The following is a 27,544-nucleotide window of genomic DNA, read 5'->3' as shown; positions in this document are numbered from 1 at the left end:
GCTGTCTCACCTGCCACTGCAGAGAAGAGTTTGGCTCTATCATCTCTCTAACAGCCTTTCAAGTAGTTGTGGGCTGTTCCTAGATACCTCCTTGACTGCCTCTTCATGGGATTCAACAAAGCTAGCTCCCTCAGCCTCAGCCCACGTGTGCTCCGGCCACCTTTATAGCTTTGTGATGGACCCTCATTCCCTTCTTCACATGTCTCTTGAATTTGGAGGTGAGGGGCCACCAAACTGAGCAAGGGTGTACAGGTGCAGCCTCATTGTTGCCAGTAGATGAGATACAAAAAGTTCCACCAATCAATGGGATTTGTTCTGGCTTTTTTTTTTTTCTGTTCAGTTTCTCTACTGATTTAAAACACTTCTGTAGTTGCAACGGATTAGTGTAGAGGAAGTGAGTGACAGAAGTAGATTTGTGTTCCTTTGGTCTGTGATTCAACTGCAAACTTTCTCTTCTCAGGAGCACCTCAGAAAGTGCTCCAAAAGTTTCCCAAAAGCATATAAAGAAAGTTGAAATAGGTGGCAAGGTTACCTTGGCACAAAGGGATCAAGGAACTTGAAAAAGATCTTGTTGCCTCATAGATGATGATCCCAGAAATATCAAAGAGGTTATAATCTTAGTATTGAGCCTTGCCCAGGAGACCTTCAGCACATTTGAAATGGCAGAGCTGAGCTGGACACAAGGCAAGTGGTCCTTCTGGTGAGATCACGTTGTTTTGGAAGGGCACCAAAAAATGTGGTTATTATACCAGTGAGGCCATGAGAGATGTGCTGGTCAAACAGGAAAAGGGAAGGAGTGTGACAAATGGAGAGCCCAAAAGGCAAAAATCATATCTGAGAGAGGATGTGGCTTGATGTAGACCTGGTTTTGGAGCCAGTTATCTAAGCTTTGATCTAAGTAGAATTTGATTATAGATAGGGAAAAAAAAAAAAAATTCCCTACCACAGCCTGCAACCTGAAAGACAGAAAGCACAGGAGACTGTGGAAAACAGTAAATCAGCCTGCAAGCCGAGACCAAATTAATATATATGTCATTCAGAACAGTCCAGTTTCTCCCAAAAAGGAAGGTGCATTCTTCCTGGTGATGGCAGGAGTTTGTAGAGACTCTTGACTGATTTGTCTGGAAAAGCCAAACCAGATGACGTGCACTGGACACAGGAATGCCAGGTGACTTTGACTAGCTAAAAAAGCCTTCTGGCTATTGATGCCCCCGTCAGTGAGTCAAGAAGTTTCTCCAAGCTGAGTTAATGTCCTGGCATTCAGGGGAGCAGGCATATCCCCCCTCAACCCAAAGAGCAAGAGTCAGTCTGCCTCTCTTGCCTGACTAGACTCTAACATTAAAAAAAAAAAAGTACAATATATAAACAGTAAACTATCACCAAAAAGTTCCAAATATGACCGAAGACCAGAATAACTGATTTTTTTTCTTTCAGACTTCAAATATGGCATAGCATTTTCCAACATCAGTCAAGACCTTTACATCTCAAAGAACAACAGAATTTTCCATTTTTGCCATGCTTTTCTTTTTCTTTTTTTTTCTTTTCATTTTTCTTTCATTTAAACAAAGTCGGAAACAAATGAAACTGTAGGAGCCCTCTGGTTCAGTTAGAGCGATACTCTGTACAACACAATAGTCCCCAACGCTGACTCTTGTTTTTCTCATCTCTGACTGGAAACCCACAGTCCAATTATGCTTTTAAATGAACATAACGTTATATGTGATAACTCTTAAGCAGGACATGATACTGCCATTATAATGATACAACTGACAAGGTAGCCCCTATATGGAATCCTTTGAACGTAGGAAATCTACCAACAGATAAATAATGCATATATTTAATAATTTCATAATTTTCCTTCATTTCTGAACTGATGATACTTCATTAGATAGTAAGCCAGAAAGAGTGATGCCCAAGGAAACACCAAAGAATTAGAGGATCAGTGAAAAGCAAGTTAGTAAAAAACATTTCTTCTTATGAAGAGATACAGACAGCTAGAGATACTTAGAAAATTAAGACTCCTCAGTACTTACAGTCTTGAAAAACTGTGACTTAAGAATAATGATGAGATATGCATTGCCCATACTAGATACTATCTCTTCGCACTCAGATGAACATCTAATAAAGTCAGGCTATAATTCCTTGTTCTGTGCAATCTGTATTTTCTGTTACTTTACCAGGCAAATCTCTCTTTACTTGTCAAGTCATCAAAAGCTTAGGAAAGCTACAGCATATGAATTTTTCTGCACAGTCTTACAAAAAAATCCACCCAATTTCTGTATTAACTTTTAAAGAAACCACCCAAGTAAGCCTGGCAGAATCCACATACTGAACATTGCTGAAGTAAATTTGTATCTCCCTTGGACAATTATTCTTTCACAAGCTGCTTTCCCTACATAGATTTATCTATGTCTTTACACCTCCCTCAGGTAAAATTCTCACTGACCACTGGGAGGTTCTGGGAAGAAATGAATATTTCATAATGCTGTAAAGTCCAAATCAGATTGGATTTCTCATTCGCAATTTCCTCAATCAAAAATTGACACTGAAATTGATGAAAAATTGAGTAGCACAAGTATTTCAACACAAGATAGGAAGTCGTATTCATTTTCAGAGACAAAGTAGCCATGCTCAACTTCTTTTTAAATTATCAATGAAGAATGGCATTTTCAACTGATGGAAACCCTGTGGAGGTCAAAGGAAATGAAACATTTCAAAGACCCTTTTTTGAATTCTCCCACTGACAATTTAAAAATTTGAATAAATCAATAAATGTGCCCTATAACGTTCAACATAAAATGCACCTTTCAACTTCATTAGTTCATTATACCTGTGCAAAGTCAGTGCTAACTAACAATCAGAATAATAGGATTTTTACAGCTTCTTTCTCTAGCACAAAGGGCTGCAGCGGGTGCTGAGATAAAAATAGGTCTGGGAAGTCTGATGCTAATAATTCAAATGATCTACAGGCTGCATTGATTTCAACAACCTCAGCCAATTTAGACTAGCTAGGAGTCTAAAGCCTTCTGATTAACTTGCTGTCATGATGACCTGCTCTTGAAGGAAAGAACAATAGATCTGCATTACCTGCTCCATTTATACACCTGAGCCATGGGGAGAGGCAGTAAGTCAGAAGGGTTGGGACAGCTCCTTAGAGCTGAAACATTACAGGCATGGCCAACAAAAATGCTAATTAAAGAATAAATTGGCCAAGCTGCTTTACAAACTGAGTCAGTGTCCATATCCTGAAAGCTTTAGAAAGCAAAGGTTAGCTCTAGAGTTTAAAGAGCAGGTTACCTGATGTTTTTGCGGATCAGCAGTGCCGTGGGAAAGTGCAGCACCTGGAACGTGCCCATCTCCAGGAGGTTTTCCTGCCCCAGTGCCAGGGGAAACGTGGGACGTGGCCAGAAGCTGAGCGCTGATGGGACCATAGCCATTGGAAGGCCGATGAACATTGTTTGAGGCAGCGGCTACTTCATCTTCATCACCAGAGTCGGTAATCAGGATAAACTCAGCCTTGAAAAGGTCATTCTCCTGCATTTCTCCTCTGCTTGAGTTACAGCCCAGGGACTGTAAAGCTGCTCGGGTGCTGTCTGTACAGATGGCAGACACACGGTCTTGTCTGGCCCTGCTCTTTAAGGCCAGCTCATCAGAAACTGCGTGGGACTGCAAAAGATACCAGGAAAAAGATCCCAATTAACTGCATTTTATTTGTGTTCCCCAAAATGCAAAGTAATTTTGGCTTGCAGTGGTGGCTGGCACTGCGCTACCAAAAGTGCAGAGGGCTAATGAAGAATTTGGACACGAGCACCCAGGAGAAACCAGCTCCCCAGGGAGCCCCCCACTTCCAGCCCCCCAGCCGATGCTGCGGGGGCCGCCTTCCCGGTGTCTCACAGAGCAACAGGGTACTCTGAGCACAACGATGGCCTGAGCCCGGGGCTGGCACGGGAAACAAGGAGGAGGGTGCAGTCAAGCCGAATGAGCTGTCAGACCCGACTACGCCAGACATGATGGGAAGGCATCCCGACCGCGGGATCCACGGGAGCGGACAATGCTCCTCAGAGGAGTCTGACAGACAAATCTGGGACAAAACCTATACATATTAATGAAGAAACAAAGGCCTTTAAGACAGGGCATTCTCTGAAGAGAGCAGACAAAGAATCTGAGGTCAGACAGCTTTACTGTATGTTCAAGCTTCTCAGCACAGACCACAATTGTTCTTAGTATTTTCTGCAATTTCCACTTCCAGTATGTAACTTCTCAAGCATGGTTTGGATGAGAGGAGGAGTAGTGCAAAATGGGCATACAACACGCACATCACCAAATCATTCAATATTGAAACTGCTACGGTAAATCATACTTCTCTTGAAGGAGGGATCAGGTAAAATGATAGAAATATAGTGTACTGCAAGACAAAGCCTGTAGATGGGGCTCATATTTGAATCCTGCCTGAGGAATACAGTAATGTCAAATTTCCACTGGCAGCTCCACGAGTCCCTGGAGCTCAGTTCTTTAAAAAAATATTGGACTATAAAGGGAAATACCACCAGTATGACTTTGGAGGTGTTATTTTCATTATCTGATATTGGTTCAGATTTTTTTAAATATTGTGCAGGTTCCATACATTTTAGAAAAGGCAGTAATCAGTGCTATGAAGGCCTCAGTACTGCATCATCTGCCAGGGAAGCTTTCTCTGCCTACAGAGAAACACAGGGAGACAGAGGTCAGGAATACCTGATTCTGCCTTGCCCAGGGCACTACTTACAGCAAAACCAATACTGAGTGGCTGGAATGTAACTCATGAGTTAAACATCCCAAGGATAAGATTCCAACGCATGTCTCTTCAAACATGTCCAGACCTACCCCTTTTTTAGTCAGATAATGTACAGTCACTGAAAATCTTGGAATATGTTCAGGTCAGAGGACTGTGAACTCCTGTGAAAAGTCTATTAGCACCAAGAACTGCAGCCCCAGCAATGTCCCGGAGAAGGGGCTGTTGCACAAGAGCAGAATCGCCATAAGCATTACTACTAATCTGAGGGTTCCAGTTTCTTCTCAAGCAGCATGGAAAAAAATAAGAGGCTGTTAAGCATTGTGAGACAGGAAAGGCATAACAAACACTATGGGCTGGCTAAAGGCAGGAGGACCAGGAATGTTGTGCTGCCAGCTTCACCGTTACAGGAAATCGTGGAGACAAGCTTTCAAAAATTAAAAGCAAGCTTTCATTTTGATGCGTTACTACACAGCTATGAAAGAGACTGGCACCTTTGCTGGAGGCCACAGCACTGGCATTTGCAGAAATCAGGATCCAGTGACCAACTCTTGGTCGATTCCCATGTGATAACACACACCACTCTCGTTCCCGTGAAGATCAGGAAGGAATCCCCCTTTGTCTGCCAAGAATATAGCCCTTGCATGACTGACAGAGGACAGTATTGAGATGGCAAGGGTTTCCTTCCAATATAAACTCTGCCAAAGGCAAAACAGGCTGTTGAGCAGATATCAGCCTTCTCTTGCGCAATGATTCAGCATCTCTGGTAGGCTGGGTAATTAAAGCAAAGCAGAAGCCAAGAAACAGTTCAAGGGAATGGACTTCAGCGACGCTCAGGACAATTTTCTGTATCTTTTGAAAGAGTGAAAAAATTAGCACAAAGAAAAATCTACCTTATTTATAATTTCTTGATTGCTCAGATCCTTTGGCTCCTCTGGAATTGTCACAAGGAACTTAGAGACGTCTACAACCTCAAAATGAGTTGGAAGTCTTCCAATGGATGGTACAAATGTGAAGGTCAATGGTTTGGTTCCAGATTCTTGAGAAGTGACCTACAAAACACACCATTAGTTCAATTTTTTTGTCCAAATAAAAGTTATTTTTGTCAGAGTTGAAATAACATTAATTACTTCATCTACATAACATACAAGTCTATTATTAACTATATTGGTCATTGCTTTTTTAACAGGTCATTGTATATTAAGGTCATCTTTAACAGACAGAATACTGCCTTGATTATATTCATCATCATCCTATATGTTCTAATGGTGTGGCACAGCAAACAGGAGAAAATTTGTTCAATAATTTGTTATTCTTTCTATTTTCCATACCAGAAACAGAAAACCACATTCAATTCATTTCAAGGCTGTTTTTAATCTTTGTTTAACTCCATTTTAGTAGAACAACAATGTAATTATCCCACTATATGTGGACATAATACAGCCCCTAGAGTATTTGCTTAACAGCTTATAACAAATTGGAAGAACCTTTGCTCTGCAAAAAGAAAGCAAAACATGTTTACATTTTCTAATGCAAATGCAGCTAATTCTGAACAACATCTGGGATGAATTCTGATTCAAGAAAAGGATTTTCTCCCATTTTCTTTGGACCATTCAGCCATATACACCAAATAATTCTGTGTCTGTCTGCTCATTTCTCCCTCCCCAACTTGCATTCTCACTAGGACCATGTAGGTAGGGCCTGAATGCACTGAAGAGAAGAGAAACTAAGAGAAGGCAATTTCTCCTAAACTTTCATTTCCCATCATTTCCATCTCCTTCACAGGAGATAATGGACAGGAAAAAGAAGTCCAAACCATGGTAAAGCTCTCAGTTGCTTTGCCAGTTATCAGGGAGAGGAACTCCAAAATCTTTGGCAAGGTAAATAGAGGGAACCACATCCCAAACCACTGAACCTGATATGCTGACTTTCCCACTACTTGTTGGCATAGAAAATCCTTCTTTCTGATTCAAAACTATGGAATGTATAGATTTTCCCATGTTTTATCATCTGATTTAAAGCTTATGCCAGTTAATTGTATTTTCAATGAACTCTAATATGCAGAGCCTTGAACTGTATTGAATCATAGAGAAAAACATGGCCATTGCTTTGACTCTTTTTTTGGTTTACTTGTTTAAAGTGAAACAAATTGGAGAGCTATGGCTCTCATTATGCTTCTTTGTAATTTGCATCCATAAGTAAATAGCAATTACAGAACAGAGTGGGATTATGGAATACATTCACATGAGTCAGCCTTCTCATGGCTAGAACATTAAAAACGATAGACATGGATTTCCAGTTTGTAAAAAATCTAAGCAAATATTAGTTACTTCCACTGACAGCTGTCTCCAGGAGGGCTTGAGCAAAACAGAGGCAGGTTACTCATACAAACACTGCCAACTGCTGTTTTCTCTAGAATTTAGTAGAACTATGCTCTCAGACACACCCAGAATAAATTTCCTTGTGTCCACCTCTAATTCTGAAAGAATAAGGTGTTTTGATATTTGAAAGTGAAAAATCTGAATAAATGGCAGGCATCTCGGTTCTGAAATCGGACCTTTCTATTCACGATCTCACATTAAGTACGTTACGTTACACCGCAGACTTGCTACTCAGTTAGAGGTGTGCACTGCAAAGGTGGAAGGACAAGGTGGTCTCCTACTTCCCCCCCTTCCACTTCACAGAAGTGGCCAAGCACCCGAGCACCTGATGAATAGCCTGAATCAGTGGCAAAAGGGTGGCTGCTAACTGCTCCACCACGTCAGGAGCTCTGGATGGTATCTCGTGTGAGGTAGAAACAACATAGCTCTGTCCTTCTCTCAGCAGACAAGGTACCCAAGTCTGATCACTGCTCTTCATAAAGCAGCAGCACAATTTAAAAATATTAATAGCTGGCACGTTAAACACTTGGTCCTTGCTCCTGACAGAAGTCAGCAGAGTAACATCAGTACTCAAGGACGTTAGTCACTAACGAGCTGCCGCCAGTCCCTACAATGCAGCCAGGGATGCAGCCTCCACCCAAGCACCTGATGCACCCAAAAGTGCTCTTCAGGAAGCAGGATTACCTGCACACAGGCAATGCCATCATATTGGCATTAGCGATTTCTGTACAGCTGACACTGTCCATTACAGTCTTACACAGCACCTGGGTCTCCACTGAAATCAGCTAGAGATGACCTTTGCTTTCCTGCAGGTCTGCAGCTGTGCTTTCATCTTCTCTCTCTAATTAGGAAATGCAGTTAGTGACTTTGACTGCCTTGGTCATCTTTACTAACGTTTTCCCCCTCTACCTCACCCTCTTGTCATGCTCTCGTTTGACACTTGACATCAGTTGGTTTGTATCAGTGAGTATTCTTGGGTCAGAGCACAAAATACTCCTTATAAAAGAAAAAGGAAGAGAGAAAGAAAAGGTTTCTTTTCTTTCTGCAAATAGAAAGACCCCACACAAACAGATTAATAGAAAATTTCAATCAAATGTGCTGACATTGCTAAACTCCCAGTACTTTATCTGCAAATTTATAATGAGGAAATACAAATGAAAAGCTTAGTTATGAGGCTCTAGACCATTTCAAAGTAACAGGGAGAACTTGCCAGCACCTAATTCTGTACTGTCTCTCCAATTTTATTGCTTTAGTGGAAAAAATAAAGAATACATGAAGAAAACCTTGCTGTATTTGGCCAAAACACATTGTGGAAATAATGATCAAAACTGCTTGCAAGCTAAAACTAAGATTGGAAAATACATATGAAGATGTGCAAGCTAGAATATTTTTTCAGGTGGAGGATGCCATTAAAGCATGGTATTATTTATATTCCCCTAGTGTATCTTATTTTTCCTGAAGTTTAGAAAGTAGAAATCAGCAAATAGAATTACTGCATTTCAGACAGTTTCAAGTTGTCAGATATTGTGTGAGGCAGGGTAGAGGAATGCGCTCCACTGAGGTTCACTCAGAGCGAGTGGGAATCAGGAACCTCTAGTGGGTAAAACTGGTCATGCAACCTAGGCTGCATCACAGAAACCTAGACAATGAGCAAATATCACAAGAATGGTCAGAAAACCCAAATGTTTCCACTGGGGAAAACAAAAGAGAAAAAAAATTTTGTTTAAAAATGTATTTTGAGTGGTTGTTTTCATTTTACAGTTTTCAAAAAATAACTAAACATACTTTGACATTTTAAAATTTAAATTTTAATTGTTCGATGTGCAGCAGAAGGAACCATTACATACTTCTTTTTTTTTTTAAGCTAGAGAAAGGATTTCTGCACCTTTTTTTCATATACTCATCTCATTTACTATATCTCCCTGGCTGATGTTTCTATCTTTGAAGAACTGAAAGAAATGAACAGGGTGGACTTTCAGCATTTAATTACATCTATTAAAAGTGACTCTGAGATGTAGAGGCAAATAATAGAGAAATAACCTTAAAATTCAAATATATATTAATATATATATGAAACTTCCATGCAGATTATCATCTTTTCTCTAGACCCAATAGTAACAGCAGAAGGAATTCAATGCCATACATTCCCTGCTGCTGTAATTCATTTGAATCAATAGAGTTACAGTGGCAGGAAAATACCGTATGTGCTGTCTATTCAAGTTAATACTAATGAACTCTGGTTTATAATATATAATCAACTTTATGCACAATGAAATAATCGATTGGTTTTAACTGCATCCTTTCATGTTACTTAGTTCTTTGAAGAATATAAATTATAGAGTTTAACATAAATAACCTTTGACTGTATATTGGGGGCTATAGGCTGCTGCATAATACATTGCCGAATAGCTTCAAAAGGAGAAACTTATTCTAGATGACTTCCATGACTTCCTATGTCATCAATTTACAAACAGGTTTGTGGCATAATTAATCACATCAATTTACAACTGCCCCGGGGATAGTAACTTAAATTATATTAATTATTGTTTTCATTACCACAGCGTCTACAGTCCTTACTTGTAGAGCACATTTTTATTGTCTCGGTTACCTTATGAAGACAAATGAACACTTCTATTTAATCTCTCACATGTTCTATATGCATTCGGCATACTGCCTATTTTGTAATTTAAATTGAGGTCCCATTGTCAGTGATTGCTTCCCAGGATTTCCTTCTGGAATACAGATTGCTAAAATGAAATGGAATATGCTGGTTCACATTACCACTTCTTGAACTGATTTGCTAATTTAAGTCTTTTCGCTAACAAAACGACACCCTGAGAAAACCTCACTCTTGAAAGATCACGCACTTCCTTTTGAGGCTGTTTATGTATTTGTTTAAAGGACAGAAAAGGAAACATATGCATAAATAAGAGCAAAATAACAAGCATGTGCATGGTATCATAGAAACATGTTGACTGACACTGTTTTGGTCAGAGCACAAATTCACATGCCTGCCATTCCTACGTGATAAATATAGCTCTAACATACAGAGCACAGCTAAAGCCGCTCGCCCAGCCAGCCAGAGGGGCGATCCGAAAACATGGCCCGGGTTGTGTAACCTCTCCTTAAACTCCTTTTCTGCATTCAGTCTAAAGTCAAACCACAAAGAGACATTGTCTCCTCCTCGAGACAGAGAAAAAAGGCTAGTCTACTACAGACAAAATTACCAGTTAATGAGATCTAAGAATCTTCAGCATATCTTCATATCCAGACTTATTATAGCTATCACAGTAACCTAATGAGGATTAGCTGATTATTGGGTAATATGAGCTCCGGCTTATCTAAAACCTTTTACAAACAGCAGCAGATGATCATCTGAACACCAACTTTATATCTGTGAAACTTCAGGGGAAAAGCTAAATCCACTCCAAAAGTCCAGGATGAAATTACAGCCCAGCTGAAGCTTGTGCCAAAATTCCCAGCGACAGCTGTGGTCCAGGAACTTCCCCAAGCTGTTCGCCTGGCTCTGTGATGTGCCCACTGCATCACCTTCAGCAAATCACTTTTGCTTCTTTCAATACAGCAACACGCACCAAAACGCACATGCAGACAAATATCTTTTGAAAATTATGTGTGTAAAGCACTAAAAAGAGCAAATGAATAATAGTATAAAATTGTAATTTATTATTCAAAATGCAAGAGCTCATTCAGCTGAAGTGTTGCTTTCAACAATAATTTTAATTAGCTCTTCAGCCCAGCAAACTCTATACAACTGTAATTGCCCTTTCATACTGGTCTACACATACGCAGCTAAGCATGGTGGAAAGTAAGAACAGATAACCTTTAATTTCCTCCTTTGCAAAGGGGGAGTAAAATGCCTTGCCTGCTACATTTTATTGATTTAATTAAATGGAGTTTCACTAAACAGTCATAAAACATTAGACCCTAAGGTAACCTGGGTCTTGATATCATATTTTAGGATCGCTGGCATCCTTAAAGCCCTTATTTGCCTAAATAGTCTCCTAAATCTCCTAGGAAGCAACATCTTCCAAGGTACAAATACCTCTATTGTAACATCCCAAGCTTCTCTAGTCCATTGCCCGTACACAAACCTTCAGCTAGGCAGTCCCACACCCAGACTGCCTCCAGGTAATCACCATTTCCTTCTGTCTGTCCTGCATTCATTATACTGTGTGGATCCATCAGAAATGACACAGAAATACTGCTGCTGATTTTGCACAGGGTGGGGTTTTTTTTGTAGTATGGCCAGGCTTGCCATCCAATCTTGCATAGAAGGCAGTCAAGGATTGGCAAAAGTAGACAGGAAAAGTTTGAAGGCTGATTGCAAAATAAAATAAAAATACAATAAAATTAAAAAACCCAAACCTGGTGCTGTCTAGCATGCACATAGACCACTTATCAAATACATTAATGGTCAGGAGACTCCCTGGGAAATGGGAGACTTCAGACCAAGTCCAGTGCCTGTAGATACATAAAAATATTTGCATCTAAACTTATGTGCTTACAAGGTTATAGGACTTACGAGTTCATATGTAGAGTATCCATACTAGTGTATACACAGAGACATGCACACATACTGATACACATAATATATGCTTACACAATGCCGTGATACTTCTGCCCAAGAAAAAGGCTGCAGGCTGCTCAGTCACATAACAGCAGCAAGGCACAACAGATCCAAATTTTCCAGTCCTTTTTTGAATAACTCCGTCTCAATTATTCAGTGAGAAATTGAAAGTTAACCTGAATTTATTCTTTTTTTCCTGTAAAAGTTCCTTGGCATTTCAGGCCTGCAACAGAGTCCCAGGATGCTGCTGTTGTCCTCACAGCAGACTTGGAGCACAATCTAATGAATGTCCCCTTATTTTCTTTTCCCAGAAGCTGCATCTATCAGTAAGCAGGTGTAATTTTCAAATCAAGCAGTGGGAATAGAAATAAATCTCTGCTTACATCTGTCAGAGCTGAGAGATCAGTCTTGTGGGATGATGCTAGCAAGACACTTCAATTTTACAGTAGCATGCATCAGCCATCTGCCCTTTGGTTTCTTGAGACGTCTGAGTGGTTGAGGGCTGGAGGGATTTCAGCCAGACCAGCTCCCTCGCCATGCAGCTGAGGCTCACACATGGTAAGATTTCCCCACCATGCCGCTGAGCACTGGTGGTCTCATCCTCACCACTGCAGGAGGATCAAGCCTCAGCAGTTCTCCTTTCCGTGAAGCGTTGCAAAGCAAGTTTCCACACAAACCCAACACAGGTAACACGCCAGTGATATCGTTGCAAGCAATACATTTTGGGAGTAAGTGGTGCCCAGCATCACATCTGTGTCTATATGTATCCCTGCATGTGTCTTCTAACGGACCATTATTTTTGTACAGCAAACTAACTATTGATTGACTCCAGAAAAAGGATATATATGTGTTAATAAAACATACGTCATGTTATCAGGAAACCACAGCTTGAAGGCTGCTGAAGAAAACAAAGGAATTTTAACAGATGCCTCCAAAAGTACAAGCACAAGATAATAGCAGGAACCTTGACAGTGCAAGCATAGGATAGGGGCCCCAGGGCTACAAGCACAAATCATTAATAATCAGTTATTGCTCACTACAGGAATGCAGCCCTGTGTGTTGGTATTAAGGATAACAGTGGAAGCAAAGAACCAGTATCCAGGATATGTAAAACATATCGAACACAGCAGAATTTCGATATAATGTAGAATTTGCTGGCCAATGAAGAACGAACAAGCAAACTGTTAGCAAAGATATAAAAATAACTCCAAGTTGGCTAAAATTGCAGGGACAGTAAGCCCCACCATCAACATCATACACGTTCCTACAAACAACTGCAGATGCTGGCAGCTTCCATAAAAATACATAGGAAAAAAAAAAAAAAAAGAAGAGGTAGAAATAAGCAAGTTTGTCTAGGTCAGTTCTAACTGTATAATTATTGGGAATGAGCTGTAATAATTGGCCCATTTGGACTTTAAGTGAGAGTAGCACTGTAGCAGGACTAGCAATCATCATATAAGGCCCGAGTATGTGTGAATTTGTGTGCATTTTTGTGAACAGTACAATGAGGAGGTGCTAAGAGAAAACAGTAGATTGAAGAGTCGGTAAGTATGAGAAGTAGTGTATGAAAGTCCCTCCCAACCTGATAAATTCAGGACATTAGTGGTCCTCTTGAATACACAAGAAATTATAAATTCAGAATACCAAGAGTCAACCCAATCTGCACAAAGCCACCAGGACACATTGGAATCAGCAGTGAACAAGTTGGACCCCATCTGAGAAGGCCATAGCTGCTACACATGGACAAAGACTGCTGGATTATACACACATACAAAGAAACAAGAGGCCTCTAACATAACTTTCTGATCCCTCACCTAGAAGCCAAAGGCATAGCAATACAACCTTCTGCTTCTGCACAAAGGGTTGCCCTCCCAACTGTGGCTCCAGCTGGGTAGCTATGAGTTAGTGCATGAGTGTACGAGAGACCTCCATGAGTAACTAAACGTGCCATGTGAATAGTTATCCGCTGTTAATAAGAACAGCCTCATTCTATTAATGATAATAGCTTGGCTAATAAAAAGTGTTCTGATAAATATTAGTTGTGATGAGTGCCTCCTCCAACTTGACCCCCTGCCAAGGAAAAGGGAATTAACAACATTATAACTCTGTGATTAGACTGCTAATACTTCAATTAGATTAACTACAGATTTTTTGCAACTCTGTGTGTATTTCTCTAGCTCACAAAAGTTGCACAAGGTATCTGGTCTTCATCACACCCTTGAGGCTTGGTAGTGATTTAGATGCAGCAGATGAGATTGAGCGTTTGCCACTCGTGCAACTTTTCTGTCCATTTTTGAAGAAATGCCTTCCTGCTTTGTTTACACACAACTGAAGGAGAACTCACTTTGGCAGCTGAGTTATGTTTTAAACAGCTCCAGGTTAACAGTTGTGTGTGAAATCCATCATGGACTCTGATGAGGATGTGCTGGATGTTGGGGCTCTTGGTGCTTCACTGTGAACCTGCTGTTAGCAAGAGCACTTCAGCAGTATTTCAGCGTAGACAATTGTACCGGCAGTCTCTCTGTTTTCCCAGGTTTAACTCTATCCAAAACACTCTGACAGAGAGTGTGAACACCCCTATCATCCAAATCCAACAGCAAGAAATGAACAACTATGGCCTGTCATACCACAGTCACCTGGTATTGTAGCACTTACTCTAAAAAAAAAAAAAAAAACCCCTCTCCTCAAACCTGAAGAACCACAGGTTCAGGCTCAAATTCATTCTCACTTCCAGCACTTTCAGCAAAGAAAACCACCTCTTCCCAGGAGAGGACACAAGACAGTTTCAAACACGGGGAGGTCCCTCCCTGCCCAGAGGCTTCAGCCACCTGAATACGCCCGTTCTCTCTGCCCCAGGCTAACAGGTCCCCTCGTCACCTGCTGCCTCCAGATACGAACACCTGGCCCCACCTGCTCTCACCGGAACACCAAAAAGCAGGGAGATGCTGTTACTCACACGCATCCTGTAGGTACTGTATGCATATGCTCTCCACTGACAGCTCTCTCCTAGTTCATTTTGACTGTTTCTTGTTCCCTAAAAGTGTCTCTTTCCTCTCACTTCCCTCTGTTATTACTTCTGTCTGTTCTCAGCTCAACTATGTTAAAAGTATATTTAATTTTTTGATAGCTTTTTCAGGTTTGTTTTTTAAAGATACTCTCATTTTTTAAAATTGTAAAAAGTAAGGGGGGTTGAGTGTTAAAACATTTTGGCTGAGTTTGGTTTAACTGGAAAGCAACTTTTCATTTAAAAATAATTGATCTGACAGGTGGAAAGAAAAGGTTGATGTGATTTCCTCTTAGCAGCACAGATTCTATCAAGTTGTCTCCTGTGTTTGGACTCTTCCATTGTTATTATTATAAAACTTTCAGTTTTATTTCTTTTAAATCTCTGAAGCATGACATTTTCAATAAATACCTCCTTTCCCAAACTGCTACATCTTGTGTCTGGGCATTTGTCTTGTTAAGGAGCTGTATTTTTGGAGCAGGGATCCAAAGGATGTAAAGAAACACATAGAGCTGTACAGCTTAAATTTTGAAAGACTATACACCTGGCACCCACATATCAATGACAGATAATAGCATATCTTTCACATTTTAGAGTTACCTCACTAATTGATCATGACATACTCTCAGATAAGATTTTCAAGATCCAAAAAGCCATCTGGCATCTGGATTTGTGAGGTTTTTGATCAATCAGAAAAAGATATTTAAAAAAAAAAATAGAGAGAGATGCTTACATGAAGTGCAAATTAAAATCTTAGTCTTTATCCATTCTCTGTATGAGCAGACCGAGGACTTCTAGTTTCTGCTGTCATTCATTTTTTTCTGCTGCCATTCCAGCAGACAGCAGTGAAAGTCTTATCACACCCAGTGAAAGTCTTACAATACCAGGTAGCCCAAATCCCTCAGCTCCTTTCCATAAGGAAGGGAACAGAGTTCTCATTGATGGTACATTAGGAATATACAGAGTATTTTGGAAATTTTCAGCTTTTAAACCAACCATAGGAGGAGGCAGTTGGTATTTTAATCATTACAAAATGGATTATTTCATCCTGTATAATCAGGAATAGGCTTCCCATGAGAAGCCGCACCACCCTCTACAGTCATCTGCACAAGGGATTTAACAAATAATCAATACGAGCCCATTAACAAATTCTTACCTGTCCTCTGCTAATAAAACTCAGTGGATTGATAATTTGGATGTCTCTTTCCCCAGGCTGCTGTCCATAGCATGTAGAGCACAGTTGGAAGATAAATTAAAAATGAACTTAAAAAGGCAGTGAAGAAATGTGTGTGATGAAACTGAAGAAGAGGTCATATTTTTTCCCCTCTCAGCAAGGATTTTCAGAGGTCCTTTTAACAAACTATTTTCTGAGTAGGCCTTGTGTGGGCCCAGAAGAATGCTGGCTACAAAGACTAATTATTCTGGCACTCAGCTACTAACAAACGAAAAGGTAAAGCTGAAGGGCTGTTGGCTTCTTCTGCACGTTCACAGGAGGGCAGGATGACAAACTTAGGATCTCATTTTCTTCTCTGTGCTAATAATTTAAAATAATAATTAAATTAATAATTAAAAAGCGGCTGTCTTTAAACATTTAACTTGAGCTTTCCCAGATGTCAAGAATACTGCGTCTTTACAGTGCCAAGGTCATTTTCATACAACTTTATCTATTTGGAAGAATAGCTACACTTGTCCCAATTAAGTCATTTTATTTTTATTTTTTCCAACAAAAGCGTTTGTGTGAAGAATTGTCATTTTACAAACTTGACTTTGTCTCATAAAAAAAAACCCAAAACATTTTGAGTTGCACTCTGGCATAATCACACAGCTAAATACAGTCATGTACCATTCCTCAGATATTTTAGAGTGTAGGAGAAAGAATAGGAGTAGATTTTCCATAGCAGATTGTACATTTTGTACCAAGAACGTGCGTAATTTCTTTAGCCAACAAATCTGGGCAGCCTACAAACTGAAATCTATACTTTGCCTCAGGCTTCCTGTGCAGCCCTGACTAAGTGCCTATAACCTTGTCTCTACTAAAATATTCTGACAGTCCATGGGTAACTGCAACTTCTTCACCATATATTCCCAGGTATCCTACATCCACATGACATTATTCGACTAGTTTTGGTGAAGGTAGCACACATAGTTAGCACGTGCCAGCCTTAACTTAGGACAACTCTCACCTCTCAGGTTTCTGTACCTAGGGATGACATATGGCATCTATCAAAGCTCCCATCTGAGTCCAGCCAAGCAGCTCTTCATAACTGGGACTCTCGCATTCAGATGGCCATCTTTACCTAAGTCAAGTTATGTTTTTGCGCTACAATTCATATTCCTGCCAGAACAGAGATATAAATGATATTGTTTACTTTCAAAATCAGATTTTCCTTCTTTCTAGATTTATACTCTTGGTTTTATATTTCAGTCTCAGTTAACACATCTACTGATCAGTGATTCCTTCCTTCCTTCATGTTGTCCTTCCTAATCTCTTATCACGTAGGTTTCTCTTGGTCACCGTCCTCTCCACTTCCAGTTTGCTATCTACCTTTAAGTTATGGCAAACAGAGTTTACAACATCTGAAGCAGACTTCTGGAAAAGTGAGAAAACACAGTATGTTTAGGTTTGGCTTCACGACCAAGTATGCTACTAATAGCAGGCTTATAAAGAAGAATCTTCCAAATTTAAACAAAACCCTGTCAAGGTTATAAAGAATACTTTAGACTTTCAGCTGAAAATGTGTAAATAACACCATCTCTCTAGATACTATGAACTAACCAAAAGGGCAGTAATTATTAAAGGACAGTATTATAAAAAGGGCAGGTGACTTAATTTTAATGAACAAAAATCTGCATGTTGTCATTTACTTCCTACCAAGATTTTCTTCAGAATTTCCCAGTATAAGACTACAGGTGACAATGCAGTATAAAACTCTTTTGCACGTAGAAACAAAGAATGTGGATTCGGTAGTTGATTCCTATGTATTTGTACTTTCATGTTGCATCTTCATTCTAAGCAACTGGAGGAAGGCATGGGTGTAATAATCCTAGTTTTAGATTAAAGAAGCAATTGTGTTAGTTTATTGCCAGAAGTACAATTTCAGAGATTATATAAACATTTTTATCACCTTAAAATATTTCAAAGCCCGTATTTCTTATGGGCTACAAAATAACCTACCCCAAAATAAACTCAGTGCAATCAAGACTGACCCTGTTAGTAATTCCAGTATATTCCATATAGATCCTTAAACTACCTTCATCACCAGGGAGAATAGGTTACCTTCAAGTTGCGCATTAAGGGATATAACTAACGTGCCACATGGGATGTATTCTTTCTCTCCTCCTGTCCAGCAATTTAGCATTTTGATTATGTTAAGAGTGTTCTTAAGTCAAGGTTATGTTGTGCTATGTTTTTGTATTAGCTAAAGACACATACCGTCTGCTTCAAATTATAAGGTTTATATTCCAAAATTCTGTAGCCTCTTAAAAGGACTTTTGCTCCTTTTGCCTTAGTGGCAGATGACTCTGCAGTCCTGTAAGAGCAGAGCTGCCAGACATAGGGAGCACGTTGCTTTCTTACTGCAATACTCTAAAATGTCTGGATTGAGGAGCATCCTGCAAGACTTCAGAACAACTGCTAATTTTTTTTATCGCTTTAGATTGTTCTGTGCTGAGTTACTTGCAATAAGTCAAATTTTGAAAAATTAGTGAAAATGGATGTGATTTCTGAACTTGGTCTTAGCTTTGAAAAGGGAAGAAATATATCTTGGATGTCAATTAAACATTATTTCTGTCATTTCTAGTAATAGAGCAGTACCATTTATCAGCATGCTCCCAATTATAACAATGTACATTATTTCAAAAAGAGACTCAACTTTGAGTTAGAGTCAACTTCAAAGCTCCGGAAAATATTATTATATATGCATAATTTGCTACCACTACCAACAGAAACTGCTTTCTATTTTTCATCAATCTCCTGAAAAACATGTTTCAGGTAGAAATGAAGACTGCAATTCAAATTATATAAATTAGGAGGTTAATATAAAAGTTAAAAAACTTAAAGTGTTTCAGTTACCAGTTTGTTGTTTTGAGATATTAGTCAAAGTTTTAACTTCCACTAGCAGGGATCATTAAACCAGACATCAAATATATTTCCCTCATTTAAATTCAATGGGAAAGACCCTATAACTCATGTACTACTTTTTCACCTAGTGTTTTGACAAGTTAGAAGATTTACAGATAATAACAGATTTGGACTTGATAAAAGTCCTTCTTATGTTTCAGCAAATAACTCTTGCTAGGATTCTTTATTCCAGAGATTATATAAGTAATGTGAACAATATTAAGAAATCATAAGCATTTTTAATAAAGCTTTCACATATGTATGCATGAGGCATCATGCAATCTGAAAGCTTATAATCAATGTCTTCTGAACAACTTTGTAGGTTTACATAATGCAGAAGCCTATCTAGTCTCAAACTAACAAAAAAAAAAAATTAAAAACCCTAAAACTGTAAATCATGCATTAAGGACATCTTAACAGCAATGTATTGGCAATCCAATCTAATTACATTTATGCACGCTTCGTACTAAAGCTTCAGGTTATTTTAAAATTGTCTTAACTTAGTTTTTAAGAAAAGGGCATTCTTGTACTATTTCTGTCAAATTCTGTCTTATTCATGGTGTTAGATTTTATGTTCCTACTGACTACAGTTTTTTCCTCAGGAAAATCGGTGATTAGGAGCTCAGCCTTGCCAACATTATCCAGCTGATGTTTTGATTACAGCAGAGACTACAGGTCAGTGGGAGAGCTCAGGCACTCAAGAAAAGCACAAGGCAGATGTGACTGTAGGATCAGTCCTCTTCTCTGAAATGCTCATTCTCTGGCTTCTAAAAGAAGTGTACTTTTACCAAAAAAAGCAATTACCTCATGCAATATGTGTCTTACAGCTCCAGTGTCTGATTTTGCATCTTTGCTGCCTATTAGGTCTTGTTTGTTAACTAGCCAGAAATTGGCATGGAGAAAAAAGTTTGAAAGTTAAGGGAAAAAGTTATTCTTGGAAGTGACTCAAAAGCTCTCTTGTACCAAGCACTTATTTTTCCTCTGCTTCCTAGAAAAGATCCTTGTAGGAAATTACCCAATATACTGGTAAAATTTCATTAATTTAAAAGGTTGCCTTTAATTTCAGTAAAAGAAGTCAAAGGCTGTGTTTGTTGCATATAGTATTGCCTCAGCTGACTCTCTATTGACATTTTACATAGGAAATCTCATCTCCTTTGCAGTTCTGAAGTGGACCAGGAATTTTTCATTTAAGTATTTTCTTCCACATTAAAAAGTCAGTTTGCTTGAACAAAATCTTTTAACAGAATATATTTGCTTTTACTCACTTTTCATCTGGAAGGTTCCTTGAATCCAGGATGAACTGACTAGTGGAAACACCAGGATGGAGAGGCAGAACTGCTTTTGAATATGCCTCTCTCTGAAGGACAAGATGGAAACTCACCCCAAGTTTCCTACAGGGCCGATGAATGCCCCAGCTACCAGGCTATTTTCAGATGTCTCTTTCTCAGATGTGTTTTTCAGCATAAGGTTTGAAAGATGTCTTCCTCCATTAGCATCAGAAAACAAATTGCCAAAGGTTGAAACTTTCCTGCAGATAAAGTTTTTCCCTAGCCAGAAATGTTAAACGCAGCCATTGAACCTTATAATGGTGATATGATCTCCCAGGGTTGGGGAAGCAATCAGCACATAAAACCTGAAGCTAAGACCTTGGGTGAAGGATTTGAGGAGCAAACAAGGAGCTTCAGGGAAGGTTGAGAGGACACCTCTTGTTCTGCAGCACTCACTGGCACCTGCCTTTCTCCAGAGAGCAGCTGAGACGCACTGCAGCACCTGAAGTTCACAAACCAGCCAGAAGGCTGCAGGTGCAGGGTCTGGACTAACGGGTTGTCATCAGCCTTTATTCTTCTTCCAAAATAAAGCATTTGAGAAACACATATGGTCACAGAGAGATGTGAAGTAATTGGCAGACATTTTTGTTTGGCTTCTTATTAATGATAAATAAACACAAGTTTTAAGGCTGCACTGGCCCAGTGCAGTTCTTGGAAGAATTTGACAGCAAAAAAGGCTTATACAGACAATTTCTGCTGCAAAAACATAACCAGGTCTGCTTCAGAGCTCCTTGTCTGCTTCATAGGACACAATCTACTTATTCATTGCACTTTCCCTCTGGTTTACTAGAACCTCGAACATTCATTAGAGCATTCGGGATTTAGAGGCTTTTGGTGTGCTTTCTGTAGAAATTGGGTGTCTCTGTGTGTGTGTTTGTAAAATGAAAGTCAGGAGAATGCTACGTGGGTGGAGGTGAAGTGTCAAGAATTTGGGATTTGCTTTTGCAAATAGCTATGTCAGCAGACTATACACTTGTCCTATTAAAAGAAATTAGACCTTGCTCACATGAAACTCTGGAGTTTTTAATGGTTACCTGGGAAAAAATTTAGATTTTGAGCCAGTTTTTATGAAGTTTTTGAGATCCTGTAAAAACAAAAATAAAATATGCTGTGATATGTGCACACCTGCCTATTTAAAAATATACTTCATCCCATGATGACTAATTAAAGGCACAGCCCCACAAGAATTATGCCATATCATGTCAAAAAATCAAATTCTGAATGATCAGCTTGTTTCAGCCCTCATAATTACCTAAGTGGCACACTTCGGAAGTTGCTTTTCTCATCCAAACTCAGCTTATCTCTTTTGGAGCATATGCACATGACTGTGAGTCTATTTTAAAAAGTTATCATCTGTCAGCAGAGGTACAGATAGTGAACTAACCATCTATGGGCTGCTGGACATCTGCAACTGCAAAATAAAAGAATCACCATGAAGTAAATAGGTTTATTTAAATAGCCCACCATCACTTCTTCCTTGGGCAGCATGAGAATGTGTCTCCACTAACAAGGGATAACTACTTTGAATGTGTTAATCAAGAACTTGAAATCACGTGACCTCTCATATCTGGTAAAACAAGCCTGAAACATCACAAATAAGTCTTTTGCCAGATTTCTTAGCAGCACTGCATTCTGCATCACTTCTAATATATTTAGCTTTCTTCTGCTGTTTGTCAACGCTTTAAAACATCTAGTATACAAATACAGACTTAGAAAGTATATTCTGGGTAAGAATTTTCGTACACTGTATTCCTCATAGCACCAGATTGGCAAAATAAGCTCTCTGGTAAGGCTTCATGTTTCTTCTCTATTCAGATTAAGTTCACAATTTTGCAGCAGCTGCACAATGTCTACTAACCAAGTTATCAAACACAGACCTTATGGGAGCCTAATCAGTGCTGGTTCAATGCATAGACTTTTTTTGGCTTTCATTATAAAATAACAACATGACTATTGAAAGATGAAATCGAAAATAAAATAAATGCACAACATTTCTGAGCATGCAAAGGTGAGAGCAAAGAATGCAGTGTGCTCATGTGGCAGCAAAAGAGAGCGCACAGAAAAGCCACCAAATGTTAGTTTGCTGTTAGTTCTTGCCATCAAATGTAAAAGATTTTCAAACAGTCAACTAAATACTGTTCAGAATTAAGAATATTTTAAGAACCATTTAAAGCAGATAATTCCGAGGAAAACTGAAACATTCAAGAAAAAGAAAAAAAAAAGCCCGTAATAAGAACATTTAGAAACAAAAAATGTTAAAATACAAAAAAAACCCCTAATTTAGTATGAAGTAGCACAGATGGATTTATTTAAAAATACAGAGAAATTGTACAAAAACATCAATGTAAATAATATTTAGGGCAATGCAGAAACAGCTAAGGACTAGCTGATCATCAGGACATGGGAATGAACAGGACAATTGAGGTCCCCCTAAATATTCAATTAGTTAAACAACATGAAAGACTTTCATTAGGAGAAACTCACTCATACTCTGTGCCTAATGATAAAGCATTGTAATCCTCCTGCAAACGAAGAGATCCGAGTTCAATTCACAATGCTTGCCCCTTTCTCACACTTTTCTCTAGGCATCAGCTACCAGCCACAGCCTGAGAGAAGACGGGACTCCGATTGACCCAGCATGGCAGTTTTTATAGCCTTATTCTCATAAGAAACCAATATCTAGTTGAGAGGCCTAAATTTGGAAAGAGTCACAGCTGAGAATGCCGAACAAGGCAACCAGCTTCCCTGTGACCCAGCGTCAGATGCTCACAAGGCCAGGGTTTAGGCTCTTTTCTACAGCTGGATTTTCCTCATGGCTCCCCGAGGCAGCTCCTTATCATGACTTTGGGGTGATAACTTTTTTGGGTGACTGCTGCAGCAGACCCAAGTGACCCCTGCTTAAGCTCCTGAGCTTGGGAGACCTGAGCCAGTCTGGGTCAGCAGCCACGCAAAGCCCAAGCTAATCGTGTAACACGTCACTTAATATGTATAGTAGAGCGCTGCGCTAACCAAATGACTCGTCCTCCACACCGAAGTGGCTCCCACCCAGATGGTGCAAAGCACGGTGGGAGGCGCTTGCGTCCTTTCCTTGAAACATGGCCCCACAGGCTATGGAGGGAGCATACGTACAGCACTGCCCGGGGATTGCAAGAGACCCCGAAGCACCTGAAGGTTAATGCTGCAAAGGCAACGCTGGGCTAAGCGCCATTGCAGTTCTACCCCGAATGACTCACAGGTCCCAGCAAGCACCTCTCAGTTCTCACAAAAGATTTTTCTGTTCAAATTTCTTGCGCTCCTGGACTGTTTATGCTCTAGAGAAAGTCCCACGTTTACTTTATCCTTCCACAGTACCTACATGGTGAAAATAAGTTAAAAATCTATGGCCAAATGAATTCCAATGAGATCCAGAGTGGTAAGTCATCATGGACTTCTGCAAGTTCAACCCTCAGAGCTCAGATTCCCACCATGCATTCAGAGTCCATGCCAGCTATATTCCCCTCAAATTCCTGTGCTTTGGAGTGTCATGCAGTTTGCAGAACACCTTTTCCAGAACATCCCTGTTAAATCAACCTACTATTTTGATACCGGTCATCCACATTGAGAAGTTAGCATCCTCTAAGTCTAAATTGCAAACAAACAATTAGCACATTTTAAAGATACATCAGTCATTACACCAGTAATAAGAGAATTCCATTTTCAACAGAAAATGTATGGTTTTCCAGAGGTTTGATTTTGATGGAAACACCCAAAATGGGTTTGTACTCTTTGAAAGAAGAAAAAGCCTTGAATGGCATTGAATCTGTTCACATCTTGAATTGCTGGCAATGAAATTAATTGTATGACAATCTCTCATAAGAAAATGTTACCAACAAGGCATTTCATATCCAAGCCAATAAATGCTATCTCTATCATTTAAAAAAAAAAAAAGCACAAAAATAAATATCAGATTATTGCCTTCTGAGGGAGATGTTAAGGGCAATGCTAACAAGTGAACTGAAGCAATATACAATAATCATACTCCTGTCAAGGAATACGTTATGAAGAAGTCAACGTGATATATATGTTAATACATGCCAAATTTATTATAACATCCAATCAAAGTCCTAGGTCAATGTTTTGAGTAGTTGATGATAAAAGCGACACTAGTAATAGCAGTATCACTTATCAAGATGCATTAATGTCAGCTTGCTTCTGTCACTGTCAACACCTAAAATGTATAGTGAGAACGCACTACATATGCTACCCACCCATCTCTGCCAACATCAACCTAACATGTCAAATCTTTCTAGAAAACACTAATCAACATGCTCTGCTACAGAAAGCTGAGATATTGAGGCTAATTTAAGAAGCTGATGAATAAATAATAAACCTTCAAGCATTACAAGCAAACTAAGAGTCCTCCACATGTATATATTATAAGACTGACAATGATCAGAGTTGGACATTCAAATCATTTTTATATTAGGAAAATACCTCAGCTTCATAGTGCTGCATATAGCACCTATTAATATAATAATGGCAGTATAATAGAAATATGTTATTGTCTGCACAAGACCTTGAAATCTTTTTACAGATTTACTCCCAGTGAAGTTTTTATAAGACTTAAAGAACCCCAGCAGAAGTATGCAAGAGACATGTTGCATTTTTCATTGTTAGTAAAGGAGACAAAGAAATCCATTTGTACCATCATTCTGGCCTAACTACCATTTTCCAGCTGTGACAGCTTTCACAAAATAAAAATAGAAATATCCCTTAAAAAAAACCTAATATGAATAACAGCAACTTTTCTGTGCCTAGGTATCACCTTCAGGAAAGACAAGCCCATAAATCTCTAACAACTTGGAAGTTGTCCTTGGTATCTTGTCTCTACTTGAACATTGCCTGCAGTGGTGGTAGCGGATGCTCATGTCATGGTCACTAACCAGCATGTTTGTGTGTCACTCAGACAGAAGGCTGCCAACATAACGATGTATCTGCTTAAATAAATGAATGAGTCCTGAGAGAGGGAGAGGTGGGACAGAAATGCTGGGACCAGAGGTGCCTCTGAGATTTTCACTATTGATTTCAGTGAAGAAAGAGCATGTCCTCCAATATTGTCCAAAGTACTTTAATGAAAATGTGCGAGGTCAAAGGGAGATCTGTTGTTCTTGCTTTCTCTAATGAGAAAAAAAAAAAAAAAACGTAGAGTGGACTTAGGTTGTGTTCTGTACTGTGATTTCTCTCTACTTACATACTAATTCTCCTTTAACTATGAAATTATTGTAGTGGGATCTTCTAACGGAAACCTAGTCAAATCCTGGTTAAGATTCCCCCAAATCATACACAGGAGACTACACTGTAAGCAAAGTCAGACGTTATTACTGTGCAACATTTGGCACTAAATGTCTAATATACATTATAGCCTACTCTTTACACGAGACTCCAGAACAACAACCTTTTTTATTATTATTTTTTGAATGACTATCCATTTCCTTAAGTAAGACACATGATAGGTGCTAAAAAATTTGAAGAATTGCTGATAAAGGTGCTAACAATATTTTATCTCAAGAAGTTGATGTTTTAAAGAGTTTAAATGCAGTCAACTTGTAAGGTATTTTCTCTATGTTGTCAAAAATCAGGAGCAGCATGTCTTGTGGTGGTTGAAAGTGCACCATAAGTATTACAGGTGGTCAGAAGTAATGTATTGATTTGTCAGATTCTAAAATGGCTGCTTCATCACTAAAAAAATAACTTACTAAGTTTGTATGAAGGAATTACATCAGTAGTCTTTGTACTAAGCACCATCTAAGACCAGGTTTTACATTTACAGCGATTAGCATAAGGTTAATCTCCATCAGTCAACTGCAACTGTAATAAAACAGACTGAGAGCCCTTGAGCTTACTGTATGCACTACTGCAAAAGCAATTACATTTCTCTGCCTGTTATGGAAGTGAAGTTTTTTGATGACAGCCAGCCAAGTTCATTCCTAGTGATACAGAATACCAATGGTCTAAAGGCAATAGCCTCAGGGATCTGTCTATCTGTTATCTCCAAACAGAATCAATTTCATGTTTATAGATTTGTAAATATGTATAAATATTACGGCACCTTATTGAACCTTAATTCTCTAAAAGCATTTCCAGAAAATATACTTGATCCATGCAATAAGTACAGTAATGAAACAAAACTTGAAATTAAACAAAATAACCTCAAAACTGCCAAATTACATGGCACTCAGAAAGGAAATGCTAATGATATTGTACTCTTTGATTCAGTCCCCATGATTTCTAGGCAAGTCCTAAACTATACATCAAACATAATACAGAAAGAAAGTAGCAAATTACTTTCTAACCACAAAATCACCATAATATTAACTCCTTTGGGAGGGATAATCGCAAAACAAAAAACCAAAACTTTGTTCATTAGCACAGATGAGAATATCTGATGAGATCTGGGTTAAGCTAGTCATCACCTTTAAGGTAGTGATCATCTTTAAGCTAGTGATCACCTAGTGGTCAAATTCAGCCTTTTTATCTTCTATGCTATGTGTTGACATATAATCCCATATAAAACACAATATACCATATCGCACCATTCCTGTAGAATACTCTGCTGCAGAGCAGCAATTCAGGATGCTAAAAAACATTGCAAGCCCCTTCTTTTTTCTTTAAAGCTGTCTAGATATACTGGCAAAATATACTGTCTAGATATAGTAAGCAAAAAAATTAAATCTGACACCACTTTTCCTAGGAGAAAACATCAAAGTAATGATGGGGCAAATTTGATAAAGAGCTAAATTTGTGCTGTTGGACAGAATGATTCCTATGGGTTAAGAAAGACATAAAAGTCTGAAGTGTCTGAGGAGGAATTCATGAAAGAGGTAAAACTCATCTGAGGGAGGATTAAGGGACTGTGGGCTGCTTCTTCAGCTGGTATGAACTGGCACCACTCCTTATATGTCCCTCTGGCTTCACTGGTCCACACCACAGCAGCAGTGGGGAAAAAAATGGAGCATGAAAATATTTAAGCTGTGTATCAGGAAATATGTCCCAGTACCATCTATTCCCCAGGACACTAATGCAAATTCTGTGCCAAACTTCAGATATCAGGTTTTTAGTAACACAGGAAAGTAGGTAAGGCTCAAAAAGGTATTTCCTACCTCAACTATTTATGAATCTATAGTAAGGACTATTATTTATTTCTTAAAATGTTTTCCTTTAGCATATACCCCATTTCTAAATACCTTCCTAAATCTTATCTAGCAGATGATCAGAGGGCTGGAGCACCTCTTCTATGAGGACAGGCTGAGAGAGTTGGGATTGTTCAGCCTGGAGAAGAGAAGGCTCCAGGGAGACCTTATAGCAGCCTTCCA

The 27,544-nt window shown here is 39.1% G+C and overlaps 1 protein-coding gene across 12 annotated transcripts in view; it reads right to left on the bottom strand.

Annotated features, from left to right (window-relative positions):
- MLIP (muscular LMNA interacting protein) overlaps positions 1-27,544 on the bottom strand; it is a 180,276-nt gene that overhangs the window by 72,543 nt on the left and 80,189 nt on the right. For 10 of the 12 annotated variants that reach the window (XM_075747372.1, XM_075747367.1, XM_075747366.1 and 7 more), the window contains 2 exons: positions 5,665-5,823; positions 3,298-3,666 (listed from right to left, as the gene is read on the bottom strand). In XM_075747372.1, coding sequence (XP_075603487.1) covers positions 3,298-3,540 — 243 coding nt within the window. In that variant the 5' untranslated portion in view covers positions 3,541-3,666; positions 5,665-5,823. Of the gene's footprint in view, positions 1-3,297; positions 3,667-5,664; positions 5,825-15,900; positions 16,053-27,544 lie in introns of those variants that run through there. The other 2 variants (XM_075747368.1, XM_075747363.1) reach the window with 2 other exon arrangements.

This window comes from Balearica regulorum, chromosome 3 (genome assembly GCF_011004875.1).
Source record: "Balearica regulorum gibbericeps isolate bBalReg1 chromosome 3, bBalReg1.pri, whole genome shotgun sequence".
Lineage (NCBI taxonomy): Eukaryota > Metazoa > Chordata > Aves > Gruiformes > Gruidae > Balearica > Balearica regulorum.
The sequence above is the reverse complement of the archived record's forward strand: the minus strand, read 5'-3'. Positions and strand labels throughout refer to the sequence as shown.